Raw genomic sequence first — 24,396 nt, forward strand, 5'->3', positions numbered from 1 at the left:
CGCTGCCTGCCTGTGAGAGGAGGAGGGGCGGAGGGGCCGGAAAGCGCCACGCTGGGGGCCGGAAAGCGCCACGCTGCCCACCGCTCTCCCCTGCGGGGGCAGGAGGCAGAAGCTTGGTCCTGCGGCAGCCAAGTTTCCCTCCTCCCCTGCTTTTTCCCACAGCTTGGTGCATTCCGGCCCCTCTGCCCCTCCTCCTCCTCCCTCTCCCTGCCGGGATGGCCCTTGCGAGAGGGAGGGGGAAGAGCGGCAGGCTGCACACAGCTCCGTAGAGCAGGCAGAGAGAGGTAGGGACGGGCCTGGGAGAAGGGGGTGGAACAGGGCATATCCCTCCCAGCCCCCTGCCATGAGCCGCTCAGGGCAGGGGGCTGGGAGCACCCCCACGAGCCGAGCACCCCAGCCCTCTGCCCTGTACCCCACCCCCCCAGCCCTCTGCCCTGACCTCCCCCCAACACCCACCCAGCCTTCTGCCCTGCACCCCCCACACACCCAGCCTTCTGCCTTGACCTCCCCACACACACTCAGCCTTCTGCCCTGCACCCCCAACACCCAGCCTTCTGCCCTGCACCTCCACACACACCCAGCCCTCTGCCCTGAACCCCCCCCACACCCAGCCTTCTGCCCTGCACCCCCACCCCCCCAGCCCTCTGCCCTGACCTCCCCCCAACACCCAGCCTTCTGCCCTGCACCTCCACACCCCCCCAGCCGTCTGCCCTGACCCCCCCAACACCCAGCCTTTTGCCCTGCACCTCCACACACACCCCCAGCCCTCTGCCCTGACCTCGAGTCCCCCCCAACACCCAGCCTTCTGCCCTGCACCTCCACATACACCCCAGCCCTCTGCCCTGACCTCGAGTCGCCCTGCTCAGCCCACTGCTGGCCTAGGTGAACAGAACCCCAGGCTGGCAGTGGGCTGAGCAGGCTGGCGGCGTAAGATCAGCATTTTAATTTAATTTTAAATGAAGCTTCTTCAAAATGTTTAAAACCTTGTTTACTTTACATACAACAATAGTTTAGTTATATAATATAGACTTAGAGAGAGAGAGAGACCTTCTAAAAAACGTTAACATGTATTACCGGCACGTGAAACCTTAAATTAAAGAGAATAAATGAAGACTCAGCACACCGCTTCTGAAAGGTTGCCTACCTCTGGATTATCTATTCTGAAATTCATCAGAAATTACTAAAATCTTTACTTTCCTAAAAATTTCCTACTTTCCATTTCCTCCTACTAGTTAGGCATACTACATCCTTATGGTCTAAATTATTTCCATTCATTAAGTTTCCCAGCTTCATATATCTATTGTAAGTATCCATACAATATTGACAAAGTTAGTAAAAAAAAAAAAAAAAAAAAAAAAAAAGGAACATAATAGAATCTTTCATTAAAAACAAAGAGTTGTGTCCTGATCAAATTCCTACTGGATCAACTGCTTGGCTTAGCCTTGTTTTACCCGGGCATTAGAGCAAATCACAGAACACTGGTTAGGGCAAAGAACCAGGCAACAGGACATCTGAGGTCTACTCTCAGCTCTGACATTGATTTACTGCATGACCTTACTTAAGATTTGTAACATTACGAAGTTGAAATACTATTTCTCATGTTTTTCTGCCTGTAAAGCCAGATGTACTTAGTACCATGAATCCAACTGTAGAGGTCCCAGATGGAGAGAAAAAAAACACAGTTTAGAAACTGCTAAAAGTTATCTAAAAAAAAAAAGTCTAAACGTAATGTTGCTGTTTGATATACCTTGCTTTAAACCAGGCTAGAAAGAAAAAGAGTAAGTATTTCTAAAGGCAAAACTTAAAAGAAAGCAAATGTGTCAAGATTTCTATGTATAACATATACATATACCCTCCAGGTATAAACATCCCAAACATGCAGTGGTGATGGTCATGTCAAAGTATGGAGTCATTTGATAACCAATCGAGCACTTTGCCCAATCCATCTGCACCAGCATGACTTCTAACATTCCAAATCTCTGAGCAGTTTTCAAATGGTTTATGAAAAAAATAAAACAAACTACTAGAAACTATGCCAAAACACATTACTTCTTCATAGCAAAACTGCAATAGGGTAGAAAAGATAAGTATTCCTCTCAACTGAGTTAAAATTAATAGAAATCATACTTACTGATAATCAGTAGAACTTCCTTTCCTTTTCCTATTGCAATCCATTCCTGAAGTGCTAAGGGAACTAGAGATTAGGTCGGTGGGTCCTGGTGACATAAAATCACTAATTGTAGAGGAAATGTCCATCCTTTGGTCAGCCATTGGATCGTCTGGAATTACCAAAAAAAGAAGCACGTGGGTCCATTACTTTTACATTATATTTAAAAAGAAAAAAACTACAAATTTCGTTTTAAACAAAGCAACCCCCCAAAAAAACAAAGCTAAGAGAATTTGCTAGAGATGAATTTACACAATTTCTGTTCATTATAAAACCAGCACATTTATGAAATTTTGAAGAGAAATTAAATTTCTTTTAGTAAACAGTGTCCAACAACACGTATGATAAATATTTAATAGTATATAACTAAGACAGTTTTCTCTAAAAGTTGGATGATTTAAAGTCAAGCAATGTTTCATACAGCTGCCAGGATGTGCTGCAGACTAAGTAATATAACATGATCAATTTCTTAAAATGCTGTCATACACTACATTGTTAACTGCAATCTGTTAAGTACAACACATAAGTAATAAGTGTGGAATACCTAGAAGTGGGGGCAGGCTTAAAAAACAGATCAAAGCATCATAACAGCTGTATGAGGAAAAAGAAACAAGGCAGAAGATGTGGTGGAGGATGGGTGAATTGGATAAAAGGTACTAGAGAGGGGACTAAGGAAAACATAAAGGTGTAAGGTAGTAAAAAAATGGAGTGGAAAGAGAACCAACAAAACAAACAAACAAAAAACTCTCAGAAGACTGAGCAGAGGTGCAAAAGAAATCAATTAGCCTTAATAATGTTTTAGAGTACTATAGACCAAATAACCCACTTAATTATATTTTGCAAGGAACACTGCCAGAATACTGTACGTAATAAAATATTAGATACCCAAAGTAACTACACATCAGCAGCAACTAAACAACAATGGACAGTTCTTACCGTAAAACTTACTTTCTGGAAGCCTAGCTCCACCCTAGAAGAAAAGGCCTGCACTCAATCTGCTAGCTGATTCTACCTCAGCAATCACCTTAAAACTTCTGTCATGCTCTGTAATTTGTTAGTCAAGCTCTTTCAAAAACCTGAATGGGAAGAAAACAAAAGAGACCTATCACTTTTAAAATAGGTCTGGTTTGGGATAGCTACTGGTTAAGAGAGCTATGCTCCATGCTTGCTCTAGGCTGGTTGGGGACAAGTCCTGCACCATTCTGATGGCATGACTAACAGGAAACTCTTTGGACCCTGTACCGGGTGCAATTATTACACCAATGCAAAGTGAGTGTAACACACTACCAAATCAGAATGGTAGCACTTTGCACTAACTGTTCACTCATGTAAATACTAGACAAGGTGCAATGATGAATTGAGCCTTCTAATTCCTGGCTGCCCCTCCTTCCACCCTCACCACATAAAGAAAGGCTGATTTGGGCCCTTCATCTCAAATAAATAATGCAGGGATATATTTTGATCTTCATATGCTAAAATCTTGCCATAATATTCTTAATTACATGACGTGTTTTAAAAAAGGCAAAGACTATAATAAAGTGGCATGATGAACAGAAATTACAACCATACTGAAAAGAAATACTGAGTACTGGTTAGGGAGCGGTCTACAAAATAAGGCTCTGATCCAGCAATAAGGCCCCTATGACTGCAGCATCTGGGATTAAATTTGCAAAGTTCATCTTCACCCTCAGATAAAACAGTAAGATTCTCAAACTTTATAAATGAAGTTGTGTCAGTTATCAAACATCGTAAACTTTTCAAAACTACTTACACCAAAACAACACTAACTCCACCCTCAAAATTAAGGCAAATAGCATACAACACATTAACATAGTTTCTCCTCACTTCTAGACAAAAAACATCCACTGACAACTCAAACTGTTCCAGAGTTTCATACTACGGACAGTCAAATCTTAATAGCATATTTTTATGCCAGGCAAACAGACCTTTTATAATCCAGTAACAATGCCAAATGCTATAGAACAAAGGAGAAAAAATTACAGAAACTGAACTGGCAGTAATGGCAGATTGATGAAAGAAAATAAAAAAAGTAGGAAACAGCCAATTATGAGATGCACCATACATCCATCATGAAGGACTGAGAATGCTTTTAGCAGAATAAAGTTATGAGAAAAATGATACCAAAACGTTCATACAGGGAGGAGGATGTTTTCCCTATAGCACAATCTTTTACCATCATTACACAAAACTATTGCTTTAAAGCAGTCCTGATGGTTTATTAACTTGTCTCTGGCAAAGACTGAAAGAAGCAAACTTCTTCATAAATGGCTTCTTTAATTATTCTGGCATGATTAAAACTTAGAAGGCTTGTTTATACATAAATGAAGGTTTGTATAGTTCTGCAGGCAGTACAAGTCTGAACAACAACATGAAACCTTGCATTGACTGACTCTGGTGGGCTTCAGCATCATGTTCTGCAGCTTTATCTCAAAATTAGAAATATTAATATCAGGAATTTTAATAATCATATAGCTCTGGTTGGCCCTGTTAGTCAAAGTGAGATTCTTCACCTACAGAGTGCATCACTAAAAAAATGACTGTGTTTAGTACTGAAGTAATCTGCAAACATAGGTTTGGTTATACTGTAACACAGTGGTCCCCAAACTGTGGGGTGCACTCCCTAGGGGGGGCCCCAGAGGAACACTCAAGGGGGCATGCAGTAGGGCCCAGGCCAGCCCCCACGGGGGGCAGGAAGGGAGTGCCACCCAGCCCTGCTCTACCCCCAGCCCAGCTCCAGCCCTAGCCGCAGCTCCACTCCGCCCCCTGCTCTGCCCCCAGCCCAGCCGCAGCTCCACTCCGCCCCCTGCTCTGCCCCCAGCCCAGCCGCAGCTCCACTCCGCCCCCTGCTCTGCCCCCAGCCCAGCCGCAGCTCCACTCCGCCCCCTGCTCTGCCCCCAGCCCAGCCGCAGCTCCACTCCGCCCCCTGCTCTGCCCCCAGCCCAGCTCTGACCACAGCCACAACTCCACTCCACCACTGCACCGACCTCATTCTCTATCCGCCCTTGCTGTAACATGTTTATTGGTTCTACACTTTGTGGTTGTATGGACTCATGTAAATGAGGTTTTGGATATGATGTCTTACTGCCAGGACCGGCTCCAAGGTTTTTGCCGCCCCAAGCAGAGGGGGAAAAAAAAAAAAAAAAAAAAAAAAGCCGCAATCGCAATTGCGATCGGCGGCACTCCGGCGGCAGCTCCACCACGCCGCTTTCTTCTTCGGTGGGAATTCGGCGACAGGTGCTTCCCTCTGAGAGGGATCCGCCGCCGAATAGCCACTGAACAGCCCGACGTGCCGCCCCTTCCCCTTGGCGGCCCCAAGCACCTGCTTGCTGGGCTGGTGCCTGGAGCCGGCCCTGCTTACTGCAAAACTTTGTGAACTGCTCATTTACCAGATTTAAGCATATCTGAATGCTGATACAACCCAGCTGGACAGCAAATGAGAAATAATTGCTACTTAAGGAAGCATCATCACAGAAGATGAAAGATCAGATGCTGAAGTCAGCACCAGAATAGCAAGAGCGAATAAACATCTGATGAGAAGGGACATAAATCTGAAGACTAAATTCCAACTCTTAAAAACATGCATTAGGTCTGTGTTAAATTATGGCTGTAAAACACAGACATTCAAACAAGCAATAATAAAGAAAAATGCTGTTATAGAAGGATTTTGAAAATATCATGTAACCAATGAAAAAGTACTCGAGAGAATTGGAATTCAGCAGATGCAAGTCAGAGATCTTATGAAAAAAAATGATTTGATTTGCAGGGCATATTTTAGGGGTTCAGTGGGTGATGTATATGTCTGAGCCCTGGAAGGGAAAGTTGATTGCAGGCCAATGGGAGTGCGGAGCTGGTGCTTGGGGTGGGGGCAACGTGTGGAGCCCCGTGGGCACCCTCCCCCCCGCCTAGGAGCTGGACCTGCTGCTGGCTGCTTCCGGGCACAGTGCGGTGTTGGAACAGGTAGGGACTAGCCTGCCTTAGCCGGGCAGCACCGCCGATGGGACTTTTATTTAATGGCCCGGTCGGTGGTGCTGACCAAAGCCACCGTGACCCAATCCCTTCCATTCCACAACCCAGTTCTGGGTTGCGACCCACAGTTTGAAAACCACTGAATTAGTCTCTTCACCTCTGCCTCTTCATCACTCTCCCCTCCCCCATGTTTTACTTTGCCTCTCTTCTCTAGGTAACAGCTAAGCATCTAATACTAGAAGTACCATCTCATCTAGATGGTCACTATGCTACTTGAGTACTGTGCATCTATGGCACAATCCTCCAACCTGAGAAACTCTGAGCATCACATATGGCACCTAAAATAAACCAATTTAAAAGACCTGCAGTACTTAGGAACAAAAGATTGTTTTAGGAACAGCATGTTTTTATTTTGCATGAGTAAGTTTTCACACAAAAAGCTACATTCTGAAGTTCATTTCAAAATACTTCTATATATATCTCAATGATAATAAATAATCAGTCTAGCAATTAAATGTTCGTTTAATTCTGCTGCTACTAAAATATTTGTAAATATATAAAAAACAAAAGCATCTACCTGAAGGATTAAAAATGTTCCTAAAAGCAAACTATTTAAAAAGATCTGGGTAATTAAATGAAAAACAGAACAAAACAAAAAAACCCACAAAAAACCTTACTGTATGGATTTATAACAAAATGTATAACAATCCCTCCCACAGTGCTCACATCAGTCCTGAAAAGCAGTCTTACATTTCAGTCTCATGTAAATTTAAACAGCCATGTTATAAATCCCTTGAAATGAGGTTTAAAATGGAAACACTGTCAACCCCACAATCAGTGCATCACCAGCATCTCCCGTAATAAATTCTCAACTGCCTTGTAGTAGTGCAATGCTTTTTAAAAAAATTGGTAAAGGTAGATTTAGTAACTTTTTTCAGCCTCCAGCTGCTAATTGCTCAACTGCACAAAAAATTCTATAAATAATGCAACACAACACTACTGTAACACACTATAAACACCCACAGACATAAACACAGCCAAATTCTTCCAATTATGACCCTGAGCTTGTTGCCAAGATACTTCAAGGACCTACTTGAAAGAATGCCATATAGGCCACTTCCTGATTAAACTTCCTTGTAGAAAAGAACCAAAGCATGGTATCACTGCCCCACATTATGCATCTTTTCTCTGCAGTCTCTCTCTTTATATCTGAACACTTCATTATTTTTCTTGTATTTTATCTTCATTCCTATTAGCTGCACTGAAATTCAAGAGAGGCAAATCAGACACTAAAAAACAAATCCTAACTGTTCATCTGTGTTTTGTTTTGTTTTCCTTTTAAGTGCCAGTTGTCACGTGATTGGCTTAATCATGCAGCAAAGCTGATCACGAGTACACAAACACCTCACTGAGCAAATCAAGGTCAGAGCAAAAGTAGGTCAACTAACTCTGCCTAAGCACCCATCTGGAAGTCAAGACCTCTTTATGCAAGCACTGCCAGCTTCAGCAATGCCTAGGGCAAGATTCAACTACTGCCATCATACAACAATTATTTATTTAAAAAGAAACTTCACTCAGCCTTGTTGTGAATCACAAGCATGTAATAACATAAAAGCATTCTTTCACAATTACAGAATAAATTTGTGGTATGGTTTCCATGAGAAATATAACTGAAGGGATACCAATCTTGTTTATAGAAAGTGCCTGGACCAAAAAATAGTCAGATAACTGCATCTATCAGGGAAATTCTTCATTTCCTTTTCACAGTAATACTTCATGTCTCAGAAGTTAAAAATTGCACAGCATGGACTAGCTAAACATATAAGAATATTTTAAAAATTGGCTTAAAGTAGACCACCTGGGTTTGATCTTGGATATTTTATGTTTTCAATTTCAAAAAATCAATTTTACTTTAAAAGAAAGCTGAAGACATTTCGCTCACCATGACATCCTGAAATTTCGCACAGCAATAATGTCTAACTGTAAGCTGTATGACAGAATGTTAATAGTTACATTTTGTATTTAACTAGGGGCACAGGTGTTAATTGGGACTAGTTTTAACAGGAATTATAAAACCTATGCCGGCACTCTGGATTTAATATTCCCTTCCTTCAGTCCTTCTAAAGACTCTTTTTTTCTTCATGTGTGGAAGGGGAAATAGTACTTGGCTCTCAACATTAAATAAATAAAGAGGTAATATATACTGAGGGATTGCAGGCGCTTTAAAATGCTGTGGGCCAGACTCAGGTATTCCTACTCATGTTGAATAGCACCTTACTCTCTGAGTATCAATTGATACTGCATTCTATGTACCAACCATAGGAGAGGGGGATGGCACAGGGTCTTCTCCAGCAGCTCTGAGCTACCTAAATGATCCCTTGTGGCTAACAGAGTGATGCAAAGCTGTCCTAATGTGTGGGCACATCTGATTCGCAGCATTTCTACTATTACAAGTAAAGGTCTGATCCAAAGCCCACTGAAGTCAACTTTTTCCATTTACTTCAACCGGTTTTGGATAAATAATAAACAGGATACTTCAACAGATTTTGGATCAAATCTCTTATCAAGTGAGAATGCCTTGGCTCTGATAAATCTCCTGATTTGCACATACTGAGCCATGTCGCTCCTGATCTACTGCCAAAAGTAGAAAATCTGCTGTCTTTTGGCCATATTATACCATTTACTCTAGTGGATTTGAATAACATTCACGCTTTAAAAAAGGGGAACACTTTATGTAAGTCAACATTTAGATACAACACATCCACTTACTTTATTTTCCAGCCCTGCTCCTTCACCAAGGATAGTTTTGAACACTGAGCGTTATGCTCTATGAAAATGAAATTCCCTCATTATGTGTTATCAGTCATCACAGATCCATATCCCAGGAGGAAAACCTAGCTTTCCTTGCTAGCTTGTGTGTGGAGGATGGAAGAGATATTTACAAATTTCATTTATATCTTGACAAAGTAGATAGGTTTCTTATCTACCAAATCCATAGAGTAATCTAATGACAATAGATGCCTCATTAATTGAAGGAAATGAAGTTGATGCATACATTTATCTAGCATCTATAATGACTCCAGATCTTTTTGAAAGTTGGATCTTCATTTGGCACAGGAGTTTTGGTTTTCCTTTCACAGGGAGGAATAAATGATGGAGCCAAACATACCGAATGCTAGACACTGTTGTGTATGGAAATTTGATAAGTAAGAAAATTGTGATTTTTGCAGTTCATGCCATATTAGGCTTATTCAGGAGGACTGTACGACTGTCTTACTGTAGTACTTTTGTCCAGTATTACAATATTTATTAGAGAGGTACATATCCTCTGCTCCTCTTTGACATATGCCTTGGTTTACAGTATGTATCCATTTAGTACTACTTATTTGGTGGGTGGTTTTTTTTTTTTTTTTTTAAATATTGTTCTATGAAGAGGTTGTATCTATGTGCTTTTAAAAAAAATGTATTTGCCTACTTAGCTGCGTAAGGTATTCAACATTACATTTGTTTTTTCATCCTCTTTATAAAGTGCAGGACTAATTTTTAAAGAATCTGTTCCTGCTTATACATTATTCCTGGCAAAGGATCTTTGCAGAGATTCTTAAATTTCCCATCAGTCCTTTTTAGCTATGTTGAGTATAATTCTTCAAAATTCTGAACTTCTGTATTTCTTATTAGCCTGCATTATATATAAAACTGTACAGAAATAAAAATAATAGATCAAAATTTTCCATTAAAGAGACTGATATGATTATAACAGTTTGGGATATTTGGAATCAAAATGGCTATTTAAAACATATCCACAACTCTACCACATATAAAAGCTTATTGTCAGAAGTGATGTGTGTGCACTCCTGCTCCTATGCCTAAAGGTGAACAAATAAAGTATTCTATTGCACCTGGGGAAGAAGAAGCCGTGACATATAATGAGGCCCTACATCCTAGATTTCTACCTTTTTATTCCTCAAACACCACCTCATTTCAATTAAAGACATATCTGGAGGAGTTGAAAATTTGACATTTATATTTATGGTTGTGGATTCCTTTTCTGATTTGGATGATAATTCCTGGAGGCAGGTTGGAAAGCTTTCACAAAGTCTAAAAGAGCTTCCTACTCCTTCATATGAGTCAAAAGCCCTCGGTAAGTATTCTGCTCTTACACCCTCACCACCAACTGATCTCTGGTCAAAAAACCCTCTACAATATCATCCTAGTTTGTTTTAAATAAAAAAAAACACAGACATACATTAGATTTTATGATCCATCAATCCTCGAGGATACGTTATCTTAAAATGAGGTAAACTTAGAGATCAAATATTTTATTATATTCAACACTGCTGGTAATCAAAAACTTGAAGGGCCATTTTTGGTATCAAAATGTACACTAAATGGATTTAAATACAAAGTTCATTCAGTTATAGATGTGATTGTTAACAACAGGCTTATCATATTCTCCTTTTCTCAAACAGTAGGCTAAAAAGCATACTCTTAATTATACTCAAAAGACGATAGGAAAAAACTCTCAATATTTAATTGTTGGAAGAAACTGCAAACGACTGCTAATTCCAAAAGTCAGGATATTTAAGAAAAAAGACTAATCTTTTATTATGTTTGTTTGTTGTCCTCAACATTCTTCAGCATCCAGATGTACTGGGAAATGTCCTTTTGTTAAAGATTTAATTTGAAAATATAGTGGGGCATTGGGCTTATTTGGTCAAATGACGAACATACGTAGCATCAGTTATTGCTCAAAAACTAAGAATGTTACACAATGATATTGTGTTCTCCTTATTTATCAGGCAAGTAGCCCTTCATGATTTGCCAGTTTCCATATATACTGGCTATAAAAGTGCTGTAGGTAAATCACTTGAAGTCAACACCATATTAATGGTGACACAGACAGAAAAATCTCCTCCTTCTCAACCTTTCCCACCTAGTGTTTTAAGCAAGGCTCTTTACAAATTTCTACTGTATTTCACACACTTGGTACACTACCTGGATTTCTCTGTTTCAGCAGAGGTTGCTACATAGTGCTCTTTATTAAACCCCTTCCTACTTGTTTTGCATCGCTACCCATTCCTTCTGGAATCTTCCTTGGATCCTTCTATTAATATTAATAGGCTTTCCTTTGAGACATTCCAAATGTACTACACCTCTACCCTGATATAACGCTGTCCTCTGGAGTCAAAAAAATCTTATCGCGTTATAGGTGAAACCGCGTTATATCGAACTTGCTTTGATCCACCGGAGTGCGCAGCCCCGCTCCCCCGGAGTGCTGCTTTACCGTGTTATATCTGAATTCATGTTATATCGGGCCGCATTATATCGGGGTAGAGGTGTACTTTAGCTAGTGATTCTGGGTTGGCTGCCTTCTTTCCAATATTTTAAAATGGTCAAGTTAGATTGGGGCAATTGAATCAAGGGTTCCTCACCCACTCTTTAGGCATTGGTTCTACAGCAGTGGCATCTTTTGTCCTCCTGGGGAATGCCTATAGCTGACAGCAGCTCAGACTTGGAGCACTTCTGATGAGCCATGCTCCACTTATCAGCACATGCATACTCCAAAGCTGATGTCTTCAAATCATCAGCCACATGACATTTATCTATTAAAGATAAATTTGGGTGCAAATTTTAAGTTATAGACAGACTGGTTATGGGGGAAGGATTCCAAAGCTAAATTGTTTTAAAATAGCAAATGTAAGATGTTCCTTTAAGTCATCATTGGAATTGAAAACAATATTTTAAAATTGCTAGGACCTCATTCATACATATCAAATTGAGATGGCTATTAATACAGAGAGCATAATATACATGCACTATGAACATTTAGTGGATTTACTTAATAGATCTCTATATCATGCAAACATCCTTGATTGTTATAAAAAAAAACTTTCACACAGACAAAAAACAGAACAAAACCATAGAAGGAAAAGGAAAGGTTCTTGTACAGATAAATGCTAAGTTGGTTGGAATAATATCTAAATCATCACGTATCTACTACTGCATAGGTGGTTTTACATTTTGAGAAAAAATAAAAGCAGTGGAGAGTGTGAAAGCAAAAAAAGAACTAACAGGAAGGGAATTGCAATGCATAACAGTTTGTTAGCAAGAGTCAGGCTAACTGTAACCCTAATAACGCGAAATTTGTAGAAGCAAGGAATGTGTGAGGCGAGTGGAAAAAAACTGTGTAAAAAGTTGTTGCGACCTTGTGTAAATAATATGGAATGTAGACTAAGAGTCTACATTACTGAGCAAAACAAGATATCAGAATAACCTATGTATAAACAAAATGCAGCTGTTGCTCATTATTGTCTGTAACAAAAGGTATAAATGCTTGCTGTAATTGGTTACCTGTTAAGAGACCTGTTTAGCTCTCTCCCTCTATGCAATTGATAGAGAAAAAATAAAGTATCTGACTTGCTGTACCCAAACAAAAAGTGAGAACTCTGTTATTCTCCGACAATTTGGGGGCTCGTCCGGGATGGCAACGCCCGCAGATGCACCGGCAGCTGCTACGGATCGTTCCCCTCCGAACCCCATGGCGCCACAATAGAGGTAAGAGACCTTTTGAAATCTCTATTGGGGTGTCGGAGGAGGACTGTCCGTGGGGCCGTCTGTCCCTGTTGGGCTCACGCCATCCGAACTTATTGACTGTGCAGCAAGATCAGATGCAGAGCGGTTCTGGGGAATTGTTTTGCCGCCCCCAATAAGGTAGTTGTATGCGGTTCTGGGGAACTATTAGTTTGGCCGCCCCCATATGAATAAGGGAGATGCGTTAGGTATGCACCGGTGCTGAGGGGTTGTTACCGCCTCATGAGGGGTTGTTACCGCCTCATGAGGGGTTGTTACCGCCTCATGAGGGGTTGTTACCGCCTCATAGTGTATTGAGTCCGGACAGAAGGTACAGATGCATCGTGGTATTTGGAGATAGAGGCCTTGGGGTGTGTGTGTGTGTGTGTGTGTGTGTGTGTGTGTGTGTGTACACACCAGTGTGAATTGAGAGTTATCGGAAGACGCCCAGAGTACTCTGCGAAGTCTTTTGGCTCGTGACCAGAACTACTCTAACGCAAGCCCGGTGACTAGAGGATCTTTTAGGAGATCCGACCCACGGTGGGCTAACTCGGCCTGACAACATCCGGCAAGGAAGCTACCTGGGTCTAGGAGTGTGTGAACCCATCTTTCCTCCCCCTTTTCCTCTCTGTGTGAGCCACTGACAGTCTGATCATCTCACTGGATGCAACGAGAGTAAGCGGCGCCGTCTCTCAGAGACTAGCCGACGCTCTTTGCTGAAGGAAGGTGTAGGAGGGTCGTGGCCATCCTCATTAGCCTCTCCTGTGTGAGTACACTGTAGGGAAAGATCCTTAGTTTATGTGCCGCTAGAGCGGACAGGGCATCCTCCCTGTGTGTGTGATTGGAAAATGGGTGGGAGACAGTCTAAGCATTCCCTCTCACCCCCTAAGGGTACCCCCATCTGATTTCATGTACGTACATTATGGTCCTAAAACCTGCAAGTATTTAGAGAATTGGAATCATTACACGCGTGCAAATCCAGCTAAACAATGCCCACTAAAAGGTACCTTCAATCTAGATAAGATCATACATCTCAGAGGAGCTTTTAATCACCAAAAAGCCTCTGACACAGAATGGGACCAATCTGTCTATTGAGGAAAGAAATGGGTTAATTTAAAATTCAGCTTGGTCCAGAGATAAAAAAAAAGTTAATCTGCGTTCAAGGTCAAGAATCAATGCAGACCAGGCTAAGTACAAAGAAAAACTGCTTTCGGCCCCAGCTGGCTGTGAAAAAAATATAGACATAGTCAAACCAAAGGCAATACAAGTTACAGTGCTGAGATTACATTTGCAAAGCTTAACTGTCCAGTGAGATCCAACAGTCTGCCTTTGCGACCCTGGAGCCGGCGTGGTTTGGTGACTCTGAAGAAGCCACAGGCAGCCGGCCTGGACTGGAATCACTGAAAAGACGCCCCAGGAGACCCCTAGGGCGTAGAAGAACTGCCCTCCCAAGAGAGGAAGCAAGTTGGAGATTGCACAGCGCCTTCTCTGAACGTTATACACAGACGTGGCCAGTCTGGACGTACGTGTGTGAGTATGAAAGTGTGCCTACTCTCAGCCGCAGTAAGTCTGAGAACCGGAGAGGGATTTAGCATTCCTCTCTCCACCCCGGTTGACCGGGAAAGGTGTCAGGTGGATCTACCCCAGTCGTAGCAGGACTGGGCAATAGAAAAGTTGGAGAAAAGGGAAGAGTTGTGTACTTGATAACTAGAATTGAGCAATTAAGAGCATAGATCATGAACCAGGCAGCAACTCAAACCTACGCCCAGGGCAAGTTGCAAGCCTTGAGACATGACTTCCAGGCAGAAAAGGAAGCACTGGCTAAGCAAGTACCGGTCCTTCAGGGACTTGTCAGAATTTAACCATTTGTGTTTGCATATGCTGTAACAGCAGTGTGTTTGCCACAAAAAAAATTTGAATAGCTAAATGCCAATGAGCCATGTGTTTTGCCCAGGTGGCAAGCCTCATAAGGGAAGACTCGGGTAGCCTTGTGAGTAAGAATGTTTAAGGGAAGAGACCAGGAAGGGTGGGGGCTAGTTAAGAGGCCCACCCTCCTAGCTAAATTGGTAGTGAAAAAGCCGGTGCCCATGGAAGGGACAGTTCAGCGAGAAAAGCAGGATCGGGCCCAAGCAGGCAGGCAACAGATAGAGAGATTAAAAAACAGGTTGAAAACTTTAAGGACATAGTGGAAGGAAAGGAGTAAGTAATTATAAGCATGGGGGATTTCAAATCCCCAGAATAATAATTAAAATGGTAAAATGTGTGTAAGACAGAGTCTTTGTACCAAGGTGCAAGGCTCTCCTTTCTTCTGCAGAATAAAGCAACTCTTCCTTATCCCTGTCTGGCTGTTATTGGCTCTCAGCTAGGTGGACCCAATATTTCGGTGACAGTTTCTGGCGACTCCGCCGGGACTCTCCTAGCTCGGACATTGGACTCCGAACGGCTGCGGCAAACTGGGAACGGCGCCAACGGGGTGTTTCGCCCCTTTTCTCTGCTTCACCGCAGCCCCTGGGGTTCGTGCTCCGATAAGGCGAGTCCTAATAGGATAAGGAGACACTATCTGGTTCTGGTCTGGTTCTGTTTTGGTTAACCGGTTAATAAATTTCTGTCTTATACATTTGGGCGTTAGGTGTGTGGACGGAACTGAGCCTCTCATTCGTAATTCCTCAGAGTGGAAGCCATCGCGTGCAATGAAGCTCTGAGGTCGAATTGGGATCCTTCTGTCCCGTCCCCTGTAGCGGTCAGTATTAGTAAAAATTCCTGTAATAAGATCCTATTAGGCCATAATGCCCTCTGTTCTCTGTGTAATTCTCTGTTAGAGTGTCAGCAGGCAGACGGGTGGGTCTCTGGTAAAACCCTCTAAGGATAGTCCTTTGGATTATATGTTAAGTAAATGGCCTTTACCCGGTGTTAAAAAAAGAAACAGTTAAACCTTGTGTAAAAATTAATGTGGCTAGTGTTGTAAAAATTGAATTGTGAAGAGAATGTGCATTTTCCCCAGAACATGTGCAGTGTATATTGTAGTAGAGGTAAAAAAAATGCAAACCTACCAATATAGGTTGTGTTGTCTTTTTCAAATCACTGTGTGTTTGAAAGCAGAAGTTAAAAGTAAAAGGCAATCAAAAGTCTGGAAAAGTTAATTGTGTCCCTTTTTACGTAAGAATCTTTAAGCTGTGAATAGCTTTGGATCTGGAAGCAAGCCAGAAAGCATCTGTATTAATGCAATTTTCTAACTAATAAGGTAAAAGCCACTAAAACCTGGGCTGCCTATAAAACAAATACAAGGAAATATGGGGTAATTCCTCTGTTTTGCCTAAAATCAACAAAAGTATGTGTATATAAAGAAAATATTTTAAGCAATGACTAACTGCCCAGAAGGGGTAGACCTCTGTTCTTTTGTCTTTCAGATCATCAGAGAAAACGGATGCCAGCTGAATAGCATTCAACGTACCATGCATTTACTGGCACAATAGAAATTATTTTTGTGTTCTATGGCCAAAATTGTTGTTAAAATTTGCATACCAACAGTCTTTGGAAGCAAGGACATGGAAGGTTAACCCACTCCCCATATTGCCCATGGGATCCTTCTGGCTACCTCAGATTTCTAGCCAGAGGGCTGGGGAGGAAGAAAAGCTATTGGACACCAGAGGTTATACCGAGTGGACTCCTCAAAAGTGGGTGTGCTTGTCCTGGTTTGTTGCTCCAAAGCTCTGTAATAAAGTTATTTTACTGGAAGGGTGTACATGGCATACATTGAATAATAAAACTAATGTACTGTATAATGGCAATGTGTATGTGTTCATTGTTGGAAAAAGGTGTATAAGTAAAAAGTGAAAGTTTCCTTTGTAGGTTAAAAAAAGCCAAGAAGGAAAAAAGAAAAAAACCAGAACGCGTTAACTGGAAAAAATAGCTAGGAAGCTCAATCCAAAGATAAGACGCTGGCCCCATCCAAGGACACTGCCCACAGCTAGGACTTGGCTGACAGCCAAGAAAAGGGGGGCCTGAATGTGCCCAAGCAACTATAAGATCTGCAAAACACTGCCAGGCATTAATGAAATGTGTTAGGTTTCTTTTCTCACAGATAAAAGAAGTGCTACCCAAAGACCCTAGTAGCCCTGCCGTTCATTAAAACAAGGAGACTGAGTCTATGTAAAGTCCATCAACGTAAAACTGCTTTGGCTCCACACTGGAAAGGCCCTTTCCAAGTCCTGTTAACCACCAACACCTCTGTGAAGTGCCAAGGACTACCTGCCTGGACCCATGCTTCTCACTGCAAAAAGACCCCTTCACCTGGAGATAATTCTCCAGCTGATAATCAGCCTATTTCTCCTGCTAGCTCTGCTGTGCCTTCTGGACACAGGGAAGGAGGACAAGGTGAAGTGCTAGTAACCTCTCCTTTGTCCACTGACAAATCTACAATGCCTTTAAATTTTTCTAAAGAAATCACACCAGTATAGGGTGAAGTGCTAGTAACCTCTCCCCTGTACTATGTTGAATCACAACTGCTTTTAGAGAAAAAAAGAAGAAACACTCGCTCTGCTGAAACCATCAAAGTCCAGGGATTCCTAACTACAAAAAAAAACATTAAAAACTGGCCCTGGTGGAAAAAACGGAGCATTGTTAATTGGCAAGGAGGGAATTGTGGGGATCGTGCTTGGGAATACGGGGTCGAGTGGTGGTTTGAATTTCTTCCAGGGGCAGGGCTTTGTGCTTATGGACAGGTACCTTCAGAATGCACTGCCCTCCCTAATTGGCTTTCAGATAATAAATATCAAAAACGCCTTGCCACCACGAAGATTACGCCCACTAGTCCCTTGACCCCTGCCACCACCACTGTTACTTACCCAGATACCAACAATACTGTATATTCCAATGAAACCCATTGGCCAAGGCCTTCACATCTTAGTAATTTACTAAAATTTTGTTCAAAGAAATTATTCTTTAAAGTTCAGGATAATATATATAAGCGAACAATTAAATAAAAAACAAATGGATCAGTGAAAATAAAAATACATAATATCACTACCAGCGAACCCCAAGAATCTGTAATTGCAATTGATGGGTTCTATAGCGAAGTAGATATAATGGCTGTTCCTGAAATTTGCACTGTGTTAAATAAAAAAGGCCCTTATTGTTATTTGGTCACCCAATTAGTAAATAATCAAACAAATACCCAAAAAGTTTGTTCTGCCACTGGAAATTTTACCTGCATAGAAATTATTCCAGTGACTAATAATGTAACCTGTACCTTATTGCAATACACCCCTTCTTATGCCATTAATATCAATGCCTCCCGGAAGTACATAAAGGTGTTCAACCAACCAATGTGGTATAGTACTACACCAAAAAAAGATGTATTAGAATATCAATGGACTGTAATTAACACTACACTAGGGACTGTTAAATTTTCATTGCCCTTATCCAGTTTCCAGATTACCTCTACATACCCAAATTGCTCACAGGGGGCTGCCATTAAATTAGCACAACAGAGGGCTTGGGTTATTTCCTCTAGAAAAAAGAGAGACTTGACCGGATCCCTTTGGGATGGGGCCAATAGTGCAGCAGCAGTTTGAAATATTTTTAAAAACCAAAAACATGATAAAAAATTGGGGCACAGCTAACCCAGATACAGGCTGGAGTTGGTAAGTTACATGTTATTTCCGCCCTTAGTTCAATAACCCAAAAGTTGCTGACAGAGATGGTATTGAATATCACTAAGGCTGGGAAGGCACTGCAGTGGGATCTAGCATGTTCAGAAATTCAGGATTTCCTGAATGACCAGCTAATGGCCATTCGAAATGATCTTGAGCATCAGGCTTGGCCCACTGCCCTTACAGACACATCAGGAGTACCATCTGATCTGTGGCCATGAAGACATACTTGGAAACTTTCTGGGTGGAAGTGTGGACGTTCTCAGTGCTCCTTCCAAGCATATGGACCGGTTAAGGGGGTGTGGGCTCCCACATACCGAATCCTGCCGGGTCCATGGGAAGGATGCATGTGGGTAATTCACCGAGACATCATAGACTACCTGGTATGCCCAATCGATTTTTAGTCAGTGCTCCTAGAATTACACCTGACATTTGGATGGGGTTAGGGAGTCAATGGACATTTTGGCCGTTAAAACCCCCACAGCTTCAGTGTATACTTAAACTGAAGCCAGGAAAAGTTGTCACTGTTCATAACTACGTTTGCTGGAAGGATAGGGAACAAGGAACTACCCTGACAGAACATTTACTTTTCCATAGCTGTGTGTATATTAGTGCCACCACATTGCACAACATTTTAATCTCACTACCACTGCAGGCAATCATATTATCTACTGGCCTGCAAATAGAGTTTTGCAAGTAGCCCTTAGGTTCCAAATACCCTTTAATTAGACTAGTTTAGTACCAGATCAATTTCAAAATTTGCTTTCACTGTTACCAGAGGTTCAGAAAATCTCTGAAGTACAAGGGCAAATTCACATGCTTCAAAATATATATCAAGTTAAAAAGTATGCCTTTCATACAGCTTATAAAGTGTCCACCTTATGTACTAAGTATGATGTATTGTGTTTTATAACTAAAATTGTACAACAACCCCATCATATTATCGCTATGAAAATGTTATTGCTTGTGTTGTTGTTAGCTAGTGTAAAAGTATGTTATTGTTGTTGTAAAAAACGTAATAATAGTAATACCTTTCATGTCCATGCTCATCATGCATTGTCATTACATCCAATCAAAACCCCTAAGGTTAAAGCATCTAAAGTAAAATCTAAATTCCAAAACTTAATGCAAATAAAAATTTGAAAATGTTTGTTGTACAAGGAGTACAAAAGGGGGGGTTGTGAAAGCAAAAAAAGAACTGACAGGAAGGGAATTGCAATGCATAACAGTTTGTTAGCAAGAGTCAGGCTAACTGTAACCCTAATAACGCGAAATTTGTAGAAGCAAGGAATGTGTGAGGCGAGTGGAAAAAAAACTGTGTAAAAAGTTGTTGCGACCTTGTGTAAATAATATGGAATGTAGACTAGGAGTCTACATTACTGAGCAAAACAAGATATCAGAATAACCTATGTATAAACAAAATGCAGCTGTTGCTCATTATTGTCTGTAACAAAAGGTATAAATGCTTGCTGTAATTGGTTACCTGTTAAGAGACCTGTTTAGCTCTCTCCCTCTATGCAATTGATAGAGAAAAAATAAAGTATCTGACTTGCTGTACCCAAACAAAAAGTGAGAACTCTGTTATTCTCCGACAAGAGGAATACAGAGAAAAAAAATCTATATTTGATGAGTAGGGCAGACAAATTGTCAAACCTATTGTTCTCTTCCAATGTTCCAGGACCTGTGAAGTCTGCTCCTGATGGAGCTGGGGAATACCAGGAGGCAGTTCATGCTCCTACATAAAACTAGCACGAGAGTTTTAAGTGTCTTGTTTCTGCAAGTTGCTTATTTTCTTAACTAATGTTGATATCACATTGACAGGGTCTCACTCAGTTATGAATGCTGGTCATTAGTAGTTTCAACTCTTAGCCAAATGTTTAGTACTTCTATACCTTCAGAGTGCAGTACACACATTAACAAATGGAAAAACACTTCCCGTATCTTTAGTGGGTTTCTTGAGATTAGTTAACCACCAAACTTTAGTACTCAAGCTCTTAGACAACAATTATAACAAGGAACAATACATAAAATATATTCTTCACATATTCATTCTGGGTATTATTGATAAGTATCAAGCCCTCAGAAAAACTCAGATATCCTAAGGATTTAAGTTAAGTCGGATAACCGGGACTCAGCACAAGACAATTGTCAGAGCTGTCAGGTTTGACTGCATACAACTTTTCACTTTCCTGAAGCCTTATGTTTTCCACCTCTAAACAACCTGCTATTTTCATAGAATCATAGAATATCAGGGTTGGAAGGGACCTCAGGAGGTCATCTAGTTCAACCCCCTGCTCAAAGCAGGACCAATCCCCAACTAAATCATCCCAGCCAGGGCTTCGTCAAGCCTGGCCTTAAAAACCTCTAAGGAAGGAGATTCCACCACCTCCCTAGGTAACCCATTCCAGTGCTTCACCACCACTAGTGAAAAAGTTTTTCCTAATATCCAACCTAAACCTCCCCCACTGCAACTTGAGACCATTACTCCTTGTTCTGTCATCTGGTACCACTGAGAATAGTCTAGATCCATCCTCTTTGGAACCCCCTTTCAAGTAGTTGAAAGCAGCTATCAAATCCCCCCTTATTCTTCTCTTCTGCAGACTAAACAATCCCAGTTCCCTCAGCCTCTCCTCATAAGTCATGTGCTCCAGCCCCCTAATCATTTTTGTTGCCTTCCGCTGGACTCTTTCCAATTTTTCCTCATCCTTCTTGTAGTGTGGGGCCCAAAACTGGACACAGTACTCCACATGAGGCCTCACCAATGTCGAATAGAGGGGAATGATCACGTCCCTCGATCTGCTGGCAAGGCCCCTACTTATACAGCCCAAAATGCCGTTAGCCTTCTTGGCAACAAGGGCACACTGTTGATTTGTATCAAGCTTCTCTTCCACTGAAACCCCTAGGGTCCTTTTCTGCAGAACTGCTGCCTAGCCATTCGGTCCCTAGTCTGTAGCAGTGAATGGGATTTTTCTGTCCTAAGTGCAGGACTCTGCACTTGTCCTTGTTGAACCTCATCAGATTTCTTTTGGCCCATCCTCTAATTTTTCTAGGTCCCTCTGTATCCTATCCCTACCCTCCAGCATATCTACCACTCCTCCCAGTTTAGTGTCATCTGAAAACTTGCTGAGGGTGCAGTCCACACCATCCTCCAGATCATAAATGAAGATATTGAACAAAACCAGACCCAGGACCAACCCTTGGGGCACTCCGCTTCATACCGGCTGCCAACTAGACATGGAGCCATTGATCACTACCCGTTGAGCCCGACGATCTAGCCAGCTTTCTATCCACCTTATAGTCTATTCATCCAGCCCATACTTCTTTAACTTGCTGGCAAGAATACTGTGGGAGACCGTATCAAAGCTTTGCTAAAGTCAAGGAATAACACGTCCACTGCTTTCCCCTCATCCACAGAGCCAGTTATCTCATCATAGAAGGCAATTAGGTTAGTCAGGCATGACTTGCCCTTGGTGAATCCATGCTGACTGTTCCTGATCACTTTCCTCTCCTCTAAGTGCATCAGAATTGATTCTTTGAGGACCTGCTCCATGGTTTTTCCAGGGACTGAGGTGAGGCTGACTGGCCTGTAGTTCCCCAGATCCTCCTCCTTCCCTTTTTTAAAGATGGGCACTACATTAGCCTTTTTCCAGTCATCCAGAACCTCCCCCGATCGCCATGAGTTTTCAAAGATAATGGCCAATGGCTCTGCAATCACATCCGCCAAATCCTTTAGCGCCCTCGGCTGCAGCGCATCCGGCCCCACGGACTTGTGCTCATCCAGCTTTTCTAAATTTTATATGTATTCAACGCAAATACTAGTCAAAAAGTGAGCTCACAGGGCTAGCTTTCCTTTTCTCTCCTACACTGAACACTATCCTCCAGTGCAGCACTACTTACTCTTCCACCCAACCAAAAAAAAAATTTTTTTTATTAAGCATCTGATCTTCAATACAGCAAACAGGAAATTGTATATTCAAAGAAGAAAGGAGCAAAATAAAACTAACAAGAACTAGATTTTGTAACTTGAGTGCTCACTAAGCATGTTTGACATTCCTAGCTGAGAAAATACCGTGTTTTCCAATAGTGTCAAACATATGACATGAAACTAGGAGGAGTCAGGCCTGTGTCTCTTGACTAGACACTCTAGAGTGAAATATTACATCTTTATTAGAAATAGGTATTTGGATTACCTTTCCATCTATAATCAGAAAAACCCTATAGTTTTAGAGTCCTAAACATCAAATTCCCAAAAATAAAACTGAAAGTTGAACTGCACTTTTATGTTTTCTTGGATACTCGGATGACTATTCCTCTATTTTCCTCTGGAGCAGTTTGACTAAAGGTTGAAAAGTTGTTCTATGGCTCATAAGTGTTCACGAATTGAATACATTATATTATTACTAATGCAAAACGTAACAGATATGAAATCGTGACCTATTCAAAAAATTAAGCATGTGATTTCCTAACTACAAATGGAAAAACATGATGATTGACTAATGTGACATTTGCTGCCATCACATTGTTCATTTTGCTTGTACACATCCCTTTTCTCTTCCCTGTGTCAGTCTTGTCTATTTACACTGTAAACTCTTTGGGGCAGGGAATGTGTTCTACTCTTTGTATGGTGACTAGCACAATGAGGCCCCAGTATCATCTAGTCCCTAGGCACTTCTGTAATAAACATGATTAATAATAACAACTAGTGAGACCAGAACATCACAAGAGAACAAAATCTGAGAGAGAGAAAACTTCAAACTTAAATTTTGGGACTTTTTGTCTTTAATCATCCATTTTAATCAAATGCCTGAAACCCTGTAAGGGAAGTTTTCTTTGAATAAAATATAAGAATCACTAGCTCTGGACTGCATATAGATCACTAGAGTGGGATTACAACTCTGTTGCATGGAAGTGAAAGGCAGATACTGAGGAAGGCTGAAGAAAACTATATTGACATTTGCGATTCTTGTCGTCTCCATCAGCTGCTCCATATAAAGTGGCAGGACAATACCAGAAACAAGGATATTCAAAGCTGAAACCAGCAACCACCTCCATCAGCATGGTTTGGTTTCACTGACTTTCTTGGTATGGACATATAATAAATAAGAATGGGACACCAACAAATTCCAAAGCATGTTTACCAACGAATGCTACTGCCTGGCCAGTGATCACGTGGGTGCCAAAAGCTTTGATGGCATATGAATGCCAGTGATAGACATAAACTGAATATACAATCAGAAGACCACCTTAAGCACCTTGCCAGAGATTGATCCGGGTGGTGCTCAATTTGCAATGAGGCAACCTCTCTTTGGACTCTGCCATGATAATGATGATATGGATTGCACCAGAGGCTGGATTAGACAAATACAAGACAAGTTTGAGGAATGTAGTAATATTACTACTTTTACACTTACACAGTGCCATGTATTCAAGAATCGCAAAAGCAACTTAAACACTAGTGAGTAGATTTTCAACATTCTGTATGGGAGGCATTATCCCCATTTTACAAATAGAGAAACTGAGGAAGAGGTGAAGTGACTTGCTCAAAAATCACACAGTAAATGCATAGTTCCTGACTCCCTGACCAGCAAACACCTCAGCAGGCAAACAGGTGCAGCTAATAGGGGAGTAATTTACACAGGGATATTTATGCAAGCACAAATGGGAAAGGAGTAAGCTTACCCAATCACTAAGCACAGAATCATAGAAGTGTAGGGCTGGAAGGGACCTTGGGAGATCATCAAGTCCAGCCCCCTGCAAGCTTTTCCTAGTATTTAACCTACACATCTCTCTTGCTGCAGATTAAGCCCATTACTTCTTACCCTACCTTCACTGGACATGGGAAACAACTGATCTCAATCCTCTTTATAACAGCCCTTAACACATGTGAAGACATATGTCCCCACTCACTCTTCTTTTCTCAACATGCCCAGTTTAAAAAACAAAAACAAAAACTTTTCTCAGAGGTCACTTTTTCTAAATCTTTTATCATTTTTGTTGTTCTCCTCTGGCTTTTCTCCAATT

At 41.5% G+C, this 24,396-nt stretch overlaps 1 protein-coding gene across 1 annotated transcript in view; it reads right to left on the reverse strand.

The window, feature by feature from the left end:
* Positions 1-24,396, reverse strand: part of BMAL1 (basic helix-loop-helix ARNT like 1) — a 112,913-nt gene that overhangs the window by 53,575 nt on the left and 34,942 nt on the right. Inside the window, exon 2 of the mRNA XM_065404534.1 lies at positions 2,132-2,279. Within this exon, the coding sequence (XP_065260606.1) occupies positions 2,132-2,271 (140 nt within the window). The 5' untranslated portion in view covers positions 2,272-2,279. The remainder of the gene's footprint in view (positions 1-2,131; positions 2,280-24,396) is intronic.

This window comes from Emys orbicularis, chromosome 4, assembly GCF_028017835.1.
Source record: "Emys orbicularis isolate rEmyOrb1 chromosome 4, rEmyOrb1.hap1, whole genome shotgun sequence".
NCBI classification, from domain to species: Eukaryota; Metazoa; Chordata; order Testudines; family Emydidae; genus Emys; species Emys orbicularis.